Genomic DNA, 16,408 nt, shown 5'->3' on the forward strand with positions numbered 1-16,408 from the left:
GATGTCCAATCATGCAAATGCTTAAAATACGATGAATGTCATAATAAGAAGAGTTCAAATAATCTTCGTAAAAAGGTATATAAATATCCTTATAACGGCTACACAATTGCTTTTTATTCACCTTTGGAACATATTGCTTTGAAAACAAGAAACAAAGAAATAATGTAAACTAAACAACTCTTTGATGAAAAGCCTTATTAAAAAAGAAAATACTTTTGGCATTTGATTCGATAATAATTATGTAATTATCATTAGGCCGTTTATTTAACGAGTCATGTTAATTAACATGTTTTTATGCAACGATATCAAATTCGATCAACATTTTGCGAGCATGTCCATTGAACAATAACTCATCATTAGTTTTCATTGAAGTGAACATATATATATATATACATTAACGGTGATATAACTTCAAAATACATGTTTACATGGGAAATGTCTGCAACAGAAACGAATGAGCAAAACTCACGAGAGGGTTTGTTCCTATGGCATTGAACATTCTTATACATTGATGATCAACCAAAAAAATGAGGTCGCATTGGTGAAATGGATATGGATATGGTGTCCGCCTAGCGACCGGGAGATCATGGGTTCGATCCCCACCGTGGAAGCGTTCTTTAGATCTCCCCCAAAGACACCAAGTACTGGTTCTTGGCCCAGGAAACGGACTCGAGAGCGTTTATATAAGCTTTAGGCTTTCGATGGAATCGAGCTAAAATAAATAGGTTTAAACTAACCAAAAAAACGTTGTGACTTATTTTTCTTGATTAATTAAACGAAATATGATGTTAAGAATCAAAAATGAAACAAATGTCACTAGCTTTCAAGCATTTACGGCGTGTCATTTTTAACAATCATGTATAGCACCCCGCTGACCAGACTGAATACTCCGGCTATGATACACAAGGCGAACCCTGCGTGCTCGTGGTAATCTGTGCCCTCTGCGGTCACGAGAGTCTTGATGTCGCTGTTAGTCGCGAACAATATGCACCCGACAAGAGCCAGAATACCTGAAATATATGTATCATAAAAAACAACAGCAGCAGTAGCAACATCATCATCATCATCAGCAGCAGCAGCAGCAGCAGCATCAGCATCAGCATCATTATTATCACCATCATCATCATCGTGATAATCATAATCATCATGGATTTCCTAAGTGATTTGTTTGTGTTTGTAATAAAACGTTTTTTATGTATTTACTCCGAACGTTATATATAACATTTAAAATGCTCGTGAATAGTAATGAAATCAAGAAAAAAGTGGACGAAAATATTGTCCTTATCTGAATTCGAAACCAGGTCGTTAAGGAGCGAAATCTAACGCGCTACAAAATAATCATTCAGGCTTTGACCTTCAAAGTAGTTTGCTACAAAGTGAATAGTGCACTTATATGCCTATACACGATGCCAAATATATTTTTTCTAGTTCTTACAAAACGTATGCAAGCGTTTGTAATGTGTTCTTAAATGTATTGATTTATACTACCGTCTGCACCAGACGCCATTGACAATTACTAATATTGGAAAAGGAAGGTTTGTCGATGTTAAATTGTGCAAAGATAAAATAAAATATATGATATGATTGAACTCTTGTCCAAAACGACGACAATCAAAACAAACAATACCTGCTATGATACATATGACCCCTGGTGGTTTGGTGTTCGCGTTTGGAGGATTGAATCCCCATATTGTGGATGCAAACATCAGTATGGAGGCCGTGATCTCAATGTACCTTACTTGCAGTATGTTATTAGCTGAAAGTAAACTCGGTAACTGTTATATAAATCGATGGCTTTGCGACGATCAATTTCTGAGTGACTAAACATGAAATTTATTGCAGGTTGAGCTTAAGGTCATGTGTATGCTTATTTAATGACATTAGAATGTACATATAGCTCTTTATGTTAAGATTAATCTCACAAAGTCGTATCGGGTATAACTATTCGATACAAATAGTTTAATAACGTGATTAACGTGATGACAAATATCGTTTAAAACCGTCATTATATATTTGGTCATTCCTTTCAAGTTATTTGGATTGTTAAGCTTCATAAAAGGGTCGAATCAGAGTCATTGGATTTCTTTATTCGGGGACAATCCATAGACAATGCAACACACGGAACATATACATATTTAAAGGGATCTTTTCACGGTTTGGTAAATTGAGAAAATTGAAAAAAGTTGTTTCAGATTCGCAAATTTTCGTTTTAGTTATGATATTTGTGAGGAAAAAGTATTACTGAACATTTACCATAGCCCAATATAGCCATTATATGTGTCTTTTGACGATTTGAAAACCTAAAAATTATAAAGCGTTGCAACGCGAAACGATTGAATAATTTGGAGAGTTCTGTTGTTGTCGTTTAAATTTACGAAACTACGAAGATTGCTTATATAAGGTATAAAATACTTCTGCTGAGTATACTCCGCGGAATAGCCGAGAGGGCTAATGCGTTTTTACTTCAGAGTAACTTCATGACTCCGGGGGTCACTGGTTCGAGCCTTGGTACCGTTTACTTTTTTTTCCTTGTTTTAATTTTATTCTTGATTTTTTACTGGAGCTTTTAAGATCCAATGTTTACATTTATCAATATAAAGCATTTAATGACACACTTCAAAATATGCCAAAATCTGTGAAAAGGCCCCTTTAATTGCGGGTGCACATATAAGTACCAATTGTTGTCCATGACAACAACCCATTCTAAACAAGGAGTGCTTTACAAGAATTATGCATGCAATAGTATAATGCAAAAACCTAAATATATGTTTTAGGACGATCGGTTTGAAATATAAAAACAACAACTTTTAATCGTTTCTGTTTACTAGAAAGACAAAAATAAAATATCAAGTATTGTTTTAGTCTATTTGCAATGACACCTGTTGCTAATGTGCAAAATTCCGGGTTCTCCAATTTGATGAACGAAAAATCCAGCGGACATGTCATAATGTTGGTCATTATAATAATGTGTTAATCAATCATAAGAACTCCAAGTTTGTATATACTTTTTATTGCGTATTACTGGTTGATGGCTACACGTGAAGTGAAGAAAACATACAGTATTACAATCAGTATCAAATATATCAAGGGAAGTAAATACTACATGGTAGATATATAACATCAGCAAATGGATCAAAAGTTAATCATCTTAACATCATGACATCTCCCTTTTTATTCAATTATAAATTGTATTATTCTTATACAATCATTCTGGATAATGAGTTATGAAACATCAATCAAATATCAGCATTATTAAAATGTACCATTAATACAGTTGATCAACTCTTAAACACTTTTAAAATATTCATCAGAACATGTTTATCGTAACATGATACTTCATGTGAGTATACACAGAGAATTTCACAGTCCCATTTTCATTGTAGTGTCTGTTTTATCTCTGTTCCTGAGGTCTGCTGCTAAAACTGAAACAGGTTAACAACACACATTTATTTCACATAGACTAACGAATAGTTGGTTTTGAAATACGACCAGCACGGAAATTATGATCGCATTGACTGTCACTAGAAATTGCTGGCTTATCAGCACTGGTTGATGAAGGCAATTTGCATTCATTAGTGTTGGTCTGAGTTTCCAAAGGTAATGAGCTGTTATCATTTGTTTTGGGTGGTGTGTCTGATAAGTTTAACTCTTTCTCAACATTTGTGTCATTGGAGGTGGAAGGGTGATCATTAATTTTTATTTAGTGCTTCCTATTTGACCCATCGGGTGTCTGTACCATGTAATATCTGTCGCTGGATTTTCCCACGACATTGGCTGGCTGCCAGGTGTTTTCCTCTCTGATTCTTACGGAATCACCTATACTTAAAGTAGGCAAATTTCTGGCAGATTTATTGTAGTATTGCTTTTGTTCATCCTTTCTTTTCTGCAAATAAATTTTGACCTTGCGATAATAAGAAACTTTAGGATTGAACATTTTCCTTGTCATTGGCAAGAATGACCTGATTTTTCTGCCCATGAGTAACTGTGCAGGGGTGTATCCTGAAGAAAGTGGAGTAGCACGATAATCAAGCAAAAACATCAAGTAATCTGTGTTTAAATGTTTGGCTTTATTCAACATTTGCTTACATATTTTGACCGTTGCATCAGCTAAACCATTTGATTGGTATGATATGGACTAGAAAATACTTGTTTAAAGTCCCAATCTTTAACAAACTGTTTGAATTGTTGAGAAGTGTAGTAACTGGCGTTGTCTGACACAACTTTTTGCGGGATACCATGACTTGAAAAACAACGTTTCATGCATTTTATAATACAGCTACTTGTTGTGTTACCTAGTTTCTCAAACTCAAAGAAATTACTGTAGTAATCAACAACTAGCAAGTAATCTTGCTTTTCCAACGTAAATACGTCGGTGGCAACTGTCTGCCATGGGTAGTCTGGTATTTCATGCGGAATCAAAGTCTCTTTTTGATTTCCAGGTCTGAATTTTTGACAAATGTGACAATTAGCAAATTGTTGTTCAATGTGAACTGATATCTTGGCCAAAACATTGTCTCACGAGCGCGTCTCATGCATTTATCTACACCAAAATGACCGCTGTGTATGATATTGTGCATTTCACGCCTCAATTAAGTTGGAATTACGATTCTTTGACCTTTGATTATCAACCCATCAATATAACAAAGTTCATCTTTCATATTCCAATAGTCTAAAATGATCGGTGGACAATCTTTTCTGCCTTCAGGCCAAACGTCAAGTATTGTCTGCCTCAGTATTTGTAATACTAGGTCTTCAGAGGTGTGTTTTCGAACATCTTCAAGTTTTCTGTCAGTGTAAGGCAATGTCGCCATGACCATATGCACGTGATCATTTGTGGCCTCAGATAAGTCAGGGTATGTATCATATAATGTCTACTCAGCGTGTCAGCTAATGGTATCTGTGTACCTGCTTTGTGTTCTAATGTCATGTCGTAACCTTGAACATGCAACATCATGCGTTGCAACTTTGGTGGAGCTGCTTAAATGTTTTTTTTTTCATGATTGCTATCAATGGCAAATGATCAGTTTTGACCTTTCTACCATAGAAATATTGTCTGTATCAATTGAGACCGAAGGTAATCGCGAGCATTTCCTTCTCAATTTGTGCCCAATTGACCTCTGTTAAAGTAAGAGTTTTACTTGCATATGCAAAAGGTCGTCCTTCTGGCATCAACGCTGCACCAAGGCCATATTTGGAACTATCGACCTGGAGTACAAGAGGTTTGTCAGGGTCATAGAATGTCAGAACAGTCCTGGTGACTGTGTCAGTATGTTCGTGATCTTATCGAATGCTTCCTGTTTGGGGCTATCCCAATGGAATGCAACGTCTTTTTTCAATACGTCTTTCATTGGAGTCGTTATTTCAGACAGATTTGGAGCAAACTTAGATAAATAAGTTATCATTCCCATGATAGTTTGCAATTCTGTCTTGTCTTTGGGTCTCTGCATATTTGTGATAGCTTCCACTTTCTGTGGATCAGTCTTTATACCGGCTTTCGTCAGAAGATGTCCTAAACATTTGACCACAGAGACGCCAACTTCAAGCTTGTCTCTATTTGGCTTGATACCGTTTTGAGCACATGTCTTTAAAACCCGTCTCAAATTTTCGTCATGTTCCTCTGTGGAACTTCCGTACACAAGTATATCGTCAACAATGACTGCACAACCAGGTAATCCTGTCAGTATCTGGTCCATCTTTTGTTGGTAGAAATCTTGCGAACAGATAAGACCCATTGGCATGCGGCGATATCTGTATCTACCCAGAAAAGTATTGGATGTTGACAAAAATGATGATTCATGATCAAGTTTCAATGACCAATAACCTGATCGACAGTCCATTTTCGTGAACACCTTTGCAGATTTTAACTGTGGCAATATGTCATCAAGCGTTTTCATTGGGTAATGGGGTCTTTTTATGGCTTTGTTGAGATCTGTAGGGTCTAGACATATCCTGACATTATCTGATCCCGGGTTGTTGACCACAACCATAGAATTAACCCATGGGGTAGGCTGATCAACCTTTTTGATAATGCCCTCTTTATCCATGCGGTGTAATTCTTGTTTGACCTTGTAGAGCAACAGGAACTCTGTGTGGGGGATGCACCTTGGGATCTGTTTGTATTGAGCAAGATCTTGGCATCTTTCCTATACCCGTGAAAATTTCAGGAAAACTACTTAGAACAGAGTCCTTAGTAATAGTGTAATTTGTTGTATTTTGTCAAGGGCCATGACTAGTTTGATTAAATTGATGTCTAATCTGGCTTGTAATCCCAGAATTGAGCATTTGCTCTGCTTGACCACATATAATGTAACGTTTTTGTTCACATTCTTATATCTGTATTGCAGTGTAACCTTACCTAAGGCCACAACAAATTGATGATTTGTTCTACTGATTCTTTCTTCCCAAAAATGGAGCGAGCGAGCGAAATAAAAATACATTTATTTTTATTCTATTCTTTGTTAAATCACAAGCGAGCGAAAAGCGAAAAATAAACAATACATATATTGTCTATGTAAATTGATATATTTTGCCAAATAAATGCATGATATCTGAAAAATACCAGTACAAGATAATTTAGAAGTAATAATTAAGTTTAAGCCCTTATCAAATGTTTGTAAAAATATATAAAAAAGGTATAGCTGTTCTGCTTACTCACACCAGGTAGTGATTGCTTAAATAAATATCAAGCATAAGCAGTGGTTTTTCTTTGCGTCATATTTTACAGCCTGCGCCTTTTTGAATGGGGATAACGTGCGATAAATCATGAAATTGGGAATATTAAACCATTTTTATTATGATTATAGATAACAGTATACCAATTGTTAATAAGTGCATGTTTAACTGCTTTCTAAAATGTATAAAGTGCTAGGGCATTAAACTGCTGTATGATAAAGTTTAAAACTCATCAAACCAATTGAGTTTATTTAAAAAAAAAATGACTTATTTTTTTTGAAATTTTGACGAGACTTTTAAAAGAAAAAAAGTTATTTTTTGGGAAACAGCATTTTTGTTAGAATTTTCAATTTGGACACAGCCTACAAGAGTCTGTGATTTGGGGCAAAAAACACTGATACGAAATATCTCGACTTTGTATTAGTTCTAAATATCATAGGTTATGTTATTATACAATACTCGATGCATTACTTTTGTTATTTTAGCACTGTTAAAATTAGAAATGAGAAGTTTAAGTTTTGTAAAGTAAAAAAAACAACATAACTTCCTAATGAAAGAAACATAAAAAATGGGTAGTTAAAGTTTTGTATTTTAATATAAAAAAAGTCAATTAAATGCCAGTAAAATTGTTTACGTCCAGAAAGTTTCTTCCCTTTCTTACTTATGTTAAATTCATGTTTTAAGGGCATAATGCACACCTTGCAATTAGCCATCAACAGTTTGAACTAGTAGATAGGTGGCTCGTACAATTTATATTATACTCGACATTTTGTTTGTCCAGTTCAACGGCGACACTCCTTTGCATGTTATTTTTTAATATTTTAACGTAATCAATACCGACAAGTTTATTGCAGAGTTTTACCAATCGAACGCATACCGGCGACATTTCACATCCTGATTCCATTTGTGTCTTTTGCCGACATGACAATACAGACGAACGCTGCCATTTGTATTAACCATAAGGCAATCTAATAACGCAAAGCGTTATAACACTCTATGTCGTAAAATACGTAGGTAAATAAAACTAAATCATTTAATAAATAGGTGCGCAGCAAATTTTTTGCTGCGGGCGCAAAATAAAAATATTTTTATTTAGTTTTAAGATTTTTAGGTGCGGCGAATCCATCGAACATTTAATCAATTTGTTGTGGCCTAATACATATAATTTTGACCCGTTGTAAGCTTTCAACGTACTTTGACATTGTTTAAGTGGACTCTTTTAATTTAAAGAGCGGTTATCTTTTTTTGGTCATAGTATTTCAGGACGCACCCGTATCTATTTTAAAGCTCATTTTGGTATTTGAAAGACCAACATAAATATTTGCAAATACCTCATCTTTCTGTCTGGTAACTGATGCTATGTTAAAGCCGTTCTCGTCACTGCTGTCGCTGTCGTCACCGTCGATAACCTGGACAATTTTCTTTTGGCATGAAGATCGTTTCACCGACCTGCATACGCTCACGAAATGGTTCCATTTCCGGCACTTCCGGCACTGATGATCCTTGGCTGGACACGAGGAATCCATATGATTATTTCCACATTGGCCACATGTTTTTTTGTGTAGATCTGGTGTCTTGTGTAGATCTTTCTGTTGTTTACTCAGATTAGCAAAATTTTGCGATCTCTGTTGATGTTTGCGCATTTGCCTTCTTTGTAACGCGCTGACGTCCTTTTCTTTATTTTCGATAGATTTCATTTGATTTTGTGCATACTCAAATGTTCTTGCTATTTCGATTGCCATATCTAATGTCAGTTTGTCACCTTCTTGTATAAGCTTTTCGCAGATTCTTGTAGATGTAAGTCCAAACACAATTCTGTCCCGTATCATTTCTTTTTTATTTGTGAATTTGCAATCTGCTGCTGAAATTCGTAGCGTTGTTAGAAAATCTTCGATTGACAGTTGCCCTTGTACAATGTTGTTGAATTGGTAACGTTTAAAAACAGAATTTAGCTTCGGCTGCACATGCTCAAGGAATTGCGTGTAAATTATATCTAGCTTGAAATTGAAATCTACGTGATCTTTGAAGTGAAGCCATGCCTTTGGAAGGTTACTCGAGCCCCAGTCCATTTTGGGTTCTGGAATTTCCGATGAATCCATCGTGCACAATTTTTGCAGTAAATCTAAGAATGTTGAAAATATTTCTATGATCAATTTCTATCAGACGTTCACAGTAGTATCTGACACCATGTCATAATGTTGGTCATTATAGTAATGTGTTAATCAATCATAAGAACTCCATAAGTTTGTATATACTTTTTATTGCGTGTTACTGGTTCGATTTCTACATGTGAAGTGAAGCAAACATACAAATATATCAAGGGAAGTAAATACTACATGGTAGATATATAACATCAGCAAATGGATCAAGAGTTAATCATCTTAATATCATGACAGGACCATAATTGCAATATATCGATCACATGAAAACATGTTATGTATAATAACCAGCTCATATAGATATATATTTGTTTTATATTATGACAGTACAGACGAACTTAGCCGTGATGTTTCATAACTGACAGTGAAAACACGTATACCTTTGTTTTAAACTTAGCTTACGTTTGATAGTAAAGCTCGATTGGTCATTGTAGGCTCAGGTACTACTTACACTTAAGTATACTTACACATTGTGTACACACCGGTCTTACTGACCTGTGTACTAACGCGAAAGGAATTGTGGGTAGCAATTCTTTTACGAGTGAACAGTGAAAGAGAAAGTAGTCAGATAATCGTGCTTCTAATAATCAGTCTTAATAAAGATTCAAAATCACATTTTAACACAATTAAAAAACATTTCTTTAAACAACATTTCGTTTTAAACACACAATAAAAAACGATTTTTCTTTCATTATTAACTTTTTCATTCCTACGCAGAACTACTTTGGCGGAAGCATAATTCCCCAAACCAGGGGAATGTTATGCGTCTTAGTACAGAGGTGACAATAACGTAGTGACTTCACCATCTATGTATAGAGTTATACTTACATTTATCCCGGGTACGGTAAATATACTAAAACGTACCCGAGCATTTTAACGCTAAATCGGTCGTTGTCGGCTATTTTTAAAAAAATAATTAAGTTCATATGTATATCCATTTTCTGTTAAATGACCTCTTTATTATCGAAACTTAAACTCAAAAAGCATGTTGCTGCAGTTTTTTAATTGTTTCGTAATTACGGTAATCGTTTTCGTTAATACGGTAATCGGTAGCGCGTTTAAGGACATCGGAATTTGGGCGGGAATACAGCTCGGGTACAGTCTTATATCGGCTGGGCACGTTTTAGTTTATTTACCGTACCCGGGATACATGTAATTATACTAACAAGTACCCGGGCTAAATGTAAGTAGTACCCGAGCCGACAACGACCAATCGAGCGATTGTAACATACTAATGAAAAGGTTATCGAGAATTAGGTTGAACATATAGCGCACAATATCAAAATACGATTTGCTATTATTTGACTTTGTGTACCATTCAATTTTAGAAAACCATTATTACATACTAGCTTTAAGCCACAAGAACAGTTTTAAATTCTTACCAATTTTCTTAAAGAAATGCAACCGGATTTACAGAGTTATACATTTTGACTATATTCGTCAAAAGAAAAACCAACATAGATAAGCTCTAGTTCTGAACAAAATTGCTTAGCCTCCGATGATATTTTACCAAGACCTCGATCGGAGATAAAGTTTTCATCAAGATTTAACATTATTCTTACACCATTCGGTCTACTGACCTAGCTTTTATACCATTTTATCTTACTTCAAAATTGAACAATATCACTTAAACGCTTGGATCTCATAAAGTTTTATCAAGATCGGAGCAAGCGTTGAAACAAATAGCAGACATTCGGATTAGAGCTAAGATAAACAAAACAGCAACACGTACAGTGTATTATGATTGCGGCAGAAACCCACACGTAAGCCGCACAGTGAGGATGACCTGTCTATGGGATGCGCGCGCAACATAGACGAAACCATCTTACCCGGTGTCACATTGCATACAATATCACCTGCTGCTCCACCTTGAGAAGAAATATATCTTTTAAGGTATACTACAGAACTCGACCAATTTTTTAAGACCTGAACAAAATAAGAGTAAATGCTCATTTGCATTTGCAATGTTTTAATTTGAATAACTAATCAATATTTAATTTTATAATATTGAATTACATTGAAAGCATGAAGTTGTTTATAGAGATTTGTCTCAAGATAATGACGTTTTGATTCATACCATTCTGTCCGATTTTTTATAAAGTCTGTGTTTAAAGTAAACTTGAATTCAACGGGTTGAGGGTGTAACATAAGCATGTGACATTTTCTTAGAAAACAATTATTGTGGAAACACAATCGATACAACAATCGAATCAATGTTTATCTTCATTGTGCCCGTTAAATCACACTTAACAAAAACGAGCTTTTAAAAACGTGTTTGTCTAGGATCTAGTGCATACTTGATGTGTTTAAATTACAAGCCCTTATCAATGCTTTACAACCAAATATACAGACAGGTATTTGAAAATACGTCGTAAAATCAATGCAATGACAAAACATAACTTTTTGCTTAATACAAATTTGTGATAAGCATTTTTGAATGCCCTCAAATAAATTAATAAAACTGGAGTTAAGTTCATGTTAATCTGCACTTCAAATCGACGAACAGGAATTCAGTTAAAAAAATAATAACAAATAGACAGTATGTGAATCGTAGGTTGTATCAGCAGGAAATTTATTTTATTCATAGAGCATTTAAAGCACGTGACCAATCTGTCAACCATAAGCTCCAGGTAAAAACGAACATTACAAGCAAAAACACAAATGAACGAAAAAAACACCATATAAATTTGTATAATAGTATATTTTATTAACTGAAATAATAGGTTTTGCTAAGGGTAATTATGCTGAAACTAAAAATGTTATTTACATTGCAGTACGAATCCAGTTTTTCCTTGCTATATTCCCTAAAATTTTATTCGACGAAAAATCGTATCTTTTTTATAGTTTGTTATTTGTTCTTAAAATATCACTACTGGAAATGTGATTATAATTTGATATACCAGATCAAATCATTACTTATAATTTGAAAATAATAAAACATCACTTGTATTACCATCTTAGTTTTATTCCTATTTCGTAGTTCAAGAACATGTTATACACAATGTGTTGTAAAGTAAAAACTCGACGGGGTCCCTGAGTGGATATAATAACCATCTTTCGATCGAACGCCCACATTTCGATTACAACGATGACTCAATATTCTTAAATGATACTAAGAACTTGATGTGTCTACGAAATGAGCTGGAAGACTCGCTCTTGAACGTCTAAAGAAGCCTTTGGTTACCGGTACATGTGATAAAAAATATTAAGGTTTATATTAACTAAACAAAATGTACTTACGGACAGTTAGTATCTTTGGATCGTCATAAGAATTACATTTGTCCACTTGTAATCCATAAATTACCCCATGGTAGCACACTAACCAAATGCCTGAATTGACGCTGATTGAAAGGCCGGCCTCATCTTTCGAGGCTACAAGCCAGTAAGGGATCGCCAGGCCGACGCAGTTGATAACACACGCGATAAGCGACAGCACTACAGCAATCTTGGCATTCATTGTGAACACAAGACGTACGTGAACAACCGCAAACACGGTCGCCTTGTAATGGTATGATGCAAAAAAATAAAAATAAAAATAAACGAGCGGTTATAAGAACGCTGCAGATTTATCTTTTCGTAACTGATAACATCACGACAACTGTAGAAAGCAGAATGTGGAATATTGGAGTGTCGTTTGTATAGACTTTAATATTGTAATCTTGCAGTAAAAGTTTAATTAGTATCTTACAAGTATTATGTTGATATTGAATTCACGTTGGATTTTTTTTTGTTCTCTAATATAAATGTTTAATAAAAACAAACATCGAGAAAACTATTTCTTCTCCTTCTTCTTCATCTTCTTCTACAACAACTTCTACTACTACTACTACTACCTCTGCTGCTACTACTACTACTACTACTACTACTACTACTACTACTACTACTACTACTACTACTACTACTACTACTACTACTACTACTACTACTACTACTACTACCACAACAACAACTACTACTACTACTCCTACTACTACTACTACTACTTCTACTACTACTACTACTACTACTACTACTACTACTACTACTACTACTACTACTACTACTACTACTACTACTACTACTACTACTACTACTACTACTACTACTACTACTACTACTACTACTACTACTACTACTACTACTACTACTACTACTACTACTACTACTACTACTACTACTACTACTACTACTACTACTACTACTACTACTACTACTGCTGCTACTACTGCTGCTGCTACTACTACTACTACTACTACTACTACTAGTACTATTAATTATTAAAGGATAGGCTATAGGTTGGAGGGAATGGGTGGATAATTTTGCTCTCCACAAAATGCATTAAAATACATGTTTATAGTGAAACAAAAATAGTAATTTATAGTGCAACATGTGTATGAATATTTAGTGAACATTATTAGAAAGTGAAAATTTGGAAAACTTATGGGATAAATTAGTAGTTTGAAGAAGTTTCTACAGAGGAATATAATAATATTTGTGTAATACCTGAGAGATTACCTGTACGATACAATAAAACATCACCTTGGAATAATCCCTGAACATCAAGGTGTAGAAAGGATTAAAAACAGACTATAGTTATTGATAAGTGGTTGCCAATTATTTACTTTGACACCCCAGGCAAGAAGATAACTGTACTGTAACAACTTTAACAATGAGCAACGAAACAAAAAACCAGCAAAAACTAAACTTCATTGGAACAAAACCACCGACAAAGCCTGCAGTCAAGAAATATAGGCCAGATACGAGTGACAATAGTAACTCAAGCATGGAAGAACTTAACTCAATAAATATACAACTTCAAGCCATGACTGAAGGCATCTCCAACTTAAGGGAGGATCTCAAAGGCATGATAAAAAAAGATGAAGTTGAAATGCTAATAACAAACACTGTGACAAATCTCATTAAAAAACTTGAAGAAAACACAAACAAAAAAATAGAAAAATTAATCAATGAAAAAGTAAACGAAATGCAGGCAAAAATCGACAGCATTGACTTTGATAACAAAAACCTCATAGAAAAAATAAAACAACTTGAAAACATCAATGAAAGCAACAAATCAACACTACAAGAACAAATTGATAAAACCAATGAAATAAGCAAAACCGCATATAAAAAAGCTAATTACAACGAGCAGTACTCACGAAAAAACAACATAAAAATCCTAAATATCCCAGAAAATAAAGAGGAAAACGAAACTTCACTAGCAAAATCTGTCAGTGAGATCCTAAAGATCAACACAGAGGTCGACCTACAGCCTGTAGATGTAGTGGCCATGCACCGGATTCCAACCAAGAAGGGACAGATCCGTCCAGTGATAATCAAACTACGCAATAACTCTGTGAAATCTGCCATAATGCGTAAAAGGGCACCAATGAAAAGCAAAGGGTACAGGCTGGTGGATGACGTCACAAAACCCAACCAGGGACTCATCAACAGGCTTTTATTGCATCCGAATATCGACAGTGCGTGGTACTTTAATGGGGCGGTCTATGGGAAAACTGTTGCAGAAGAACGTATCAAGTTTGATATATATGACAATGTTAATGATGTCATAGAAAACTTCAGGCAGTATAGAAGAAACGGCGGAAGCGGCCAGTAAGAGTGATGACATCTACAAGCTTAAGTGGTATGTTCCACATCTTACATGTTTTACGATTGCATTTTTTAAATTACAAATTAATACCCTTATTATATGTTGAACCGGCTTGTATGTGTGTGTGTTGTTACTTTTTCCTCGCAAATTGTAGATAACACTTAAACACCTTCCTTGTAATAAACATAAAACTTCCACATCTTACATGTTTTACGATTGAATTTTTAAATTACAAATTAATACCCTTATTATATGTTGAACCGGCTTGTATGTGTGTGTGTTGTTACTTTTTCCTCGCAAATTGTAGATAACACTTAAACACCTTCCTTGTAATAAACATAAAACGTATTGTAAAAAATAAATTGGAAAACTACAATCCATAAAAAATGATTTTAACAAAGTGAAAACTTACAAACGTAAACAAAGATACAAACTATATTATAATCGGTTAAACTCTTACAACTGACTATAGATTTTTGCCTTCTATTTTAAAGCATATCCATATAGTCTACATCTATCTATACCTTAAATAGATCATAGTCCTTATCAAATTTCTTAAGTGTATGGTAGTTGTATCTCCTGAGTAGCACAACAAATCATAAATTTATACACGGGTGATGCAATAGTATTTATCAAATTTGTGTAGTAGAAATACTTATTTGTCTGTTAATCTACTTAAAAAACCCTATTAATTAATGATACTATGATATTATTGTGTTCAATATAACTAGACCCATTATATATGAAGGGATTGTGTTAAATCATCTGTGTAGTTCTATCCTATACTATAGTTTATTCAGGATGAATATTTGTTGTAGTTTTATTTTCCTATATGTACATAATAGGTCAATTATTCAAAATGAACTGTTGATACATTATTTGTGATACATAATTTCGTGCTAAATCATCTGTGTAGTTCTATGCTATACTAAAGTATATTTAGGACGAATATTTGTTTTTCTCCTATATGTACATAATAGGTCATTTATTAAAAATGAGCTGTTGTTTGCATAACTTGTGGTACATTAAGGTACATTATCTTCCAGCTGTCTTTGCAGTTTTTGGCAAAATTAAGCATTGACAATACTGTTATTCTAACAATTTATAAACTCAAAACTTGTGTATATGTTCCGTATATCAAAATTGCAATCGTTGTGGGTGTAACTGGGGTCTCTGCATTGCAAATATATGCAGAAATACTTATCAGACATCATAAAGCCAAAGTATTAAGCGTCATACGTGTATTACATGACTACATATAAATTTTAAACTATGCACACAGGGACTTATAAAATAAGAATCGTTTTTTACCCATGGTGATGTATACATGTTGTTTAATATTAGTGGGGTAGGATCATATGCATGTAAAAGACAGATCCTTTATTGGAGGTAGTGATAAAACAAGATCAATTATTTCAGTAAAGTATATTGTATATTGCAACAAAAGGATACAATCGGTGATTAAGATTTTCAATATTTTATTTTGAATCTTGAATCTTAAACCATATCAACTAAGACTAGCAGTTTTAGGTATACTGAATAAATCATTTGGTAAGGGGAGAAAACTCTTCTGTTCCTTTTGAGAATGATTGGAAGAGTTAGCTTTCCTTTCTGCACTCGTTTTTTCTAATTTAGATGATAACGAGGTCATTGATGAAATAGTTTATTCAAGTCTCATCACCTTAGAATTACTGTACTTATGTTCTCGTAATATAATATGAATATTACATCATGTTATGTGAATATTACATTAATATATGTCTATTCAAGCCTCGTCACATTAGAATTATTGTACTTATGTTCTCGTAATATGATAAGAATATTCAAATCTCGTCACATTAGAATTATTGTACTTATGTTTTCGTAATATGATATGAATATTACATCATGTTGTGTGAATATTACATTAATATTTGTGAAGAACAAACAGTTTGTTAAAAAAAATTAAAAAAATTATTGATTTTGAAACTGTTATTTATATTAACAC

General features: G+C 34.0%; 2 protein-coding genes across 2 annotated transcripts; both read right to left on the bottom strand.

Moving 5' to 3' along the window:
- Positions 1-245: 245 nt before the first annotated feature.
- Positions 246-12,356, bottom strand: LOC127848443 (uncharacterized). Its single transcript, XM_052380912.1, has 3 exons — positions 12,072-12,356; positions 1,628-1,756; positions 246-1,010 (listed from the first exon to the last, which is right to left on the bottom strand). The coding sequence occupies exons 1-3, from the start codon at positions 12,286-12,288 to the stop codon at positions 832-834; spliced, it is 525 nt and encodes a 174-aa protein (XP_052236872.1). The 5' UTR covers positions 12,289-12,356; the 3' UTR covers positions 246-831.
- On the bottom strand, positions 2,108-10,555 carry LOC127848439 (uncharacterized). Its single transcript, XM_052380906.1, has 2 exons — positions 8,004-10,555; positions 2,108-3,422 (listed from the first exon to the last, which is right to left on the bottom strand). Exons 1-2 carry the CDS (start codon positions 8,769-8,771, stop codon positions 3,417-3,419), a joined length of 774 nt encoding a protein of 257 aa, XP_052236866.1. The 5' UTR covers positions 8,772-10,555; the 3' UTR covers positions 2,108-3,416.
- Positions 12,357-16,408: the final 4,052 nt, after the last annotated feature.

The sequence above is a fragment of the Dreissena polymorpha genome, chromosome 10 (genome assembly GCF_020536995.1).
Source record: "Dreissena polymorpha isolate Duluth1 chromosome 10, UMN_Dpol_1.0, whole genome shotgun sequence".
In the NCBI taxonomy this organism is placed as follows: Eukaryota; Metazoa; Mollusca; class Bivalvia; order Myida; family Dreissenidae; genus Dreissena; species Dreissena polymorpha.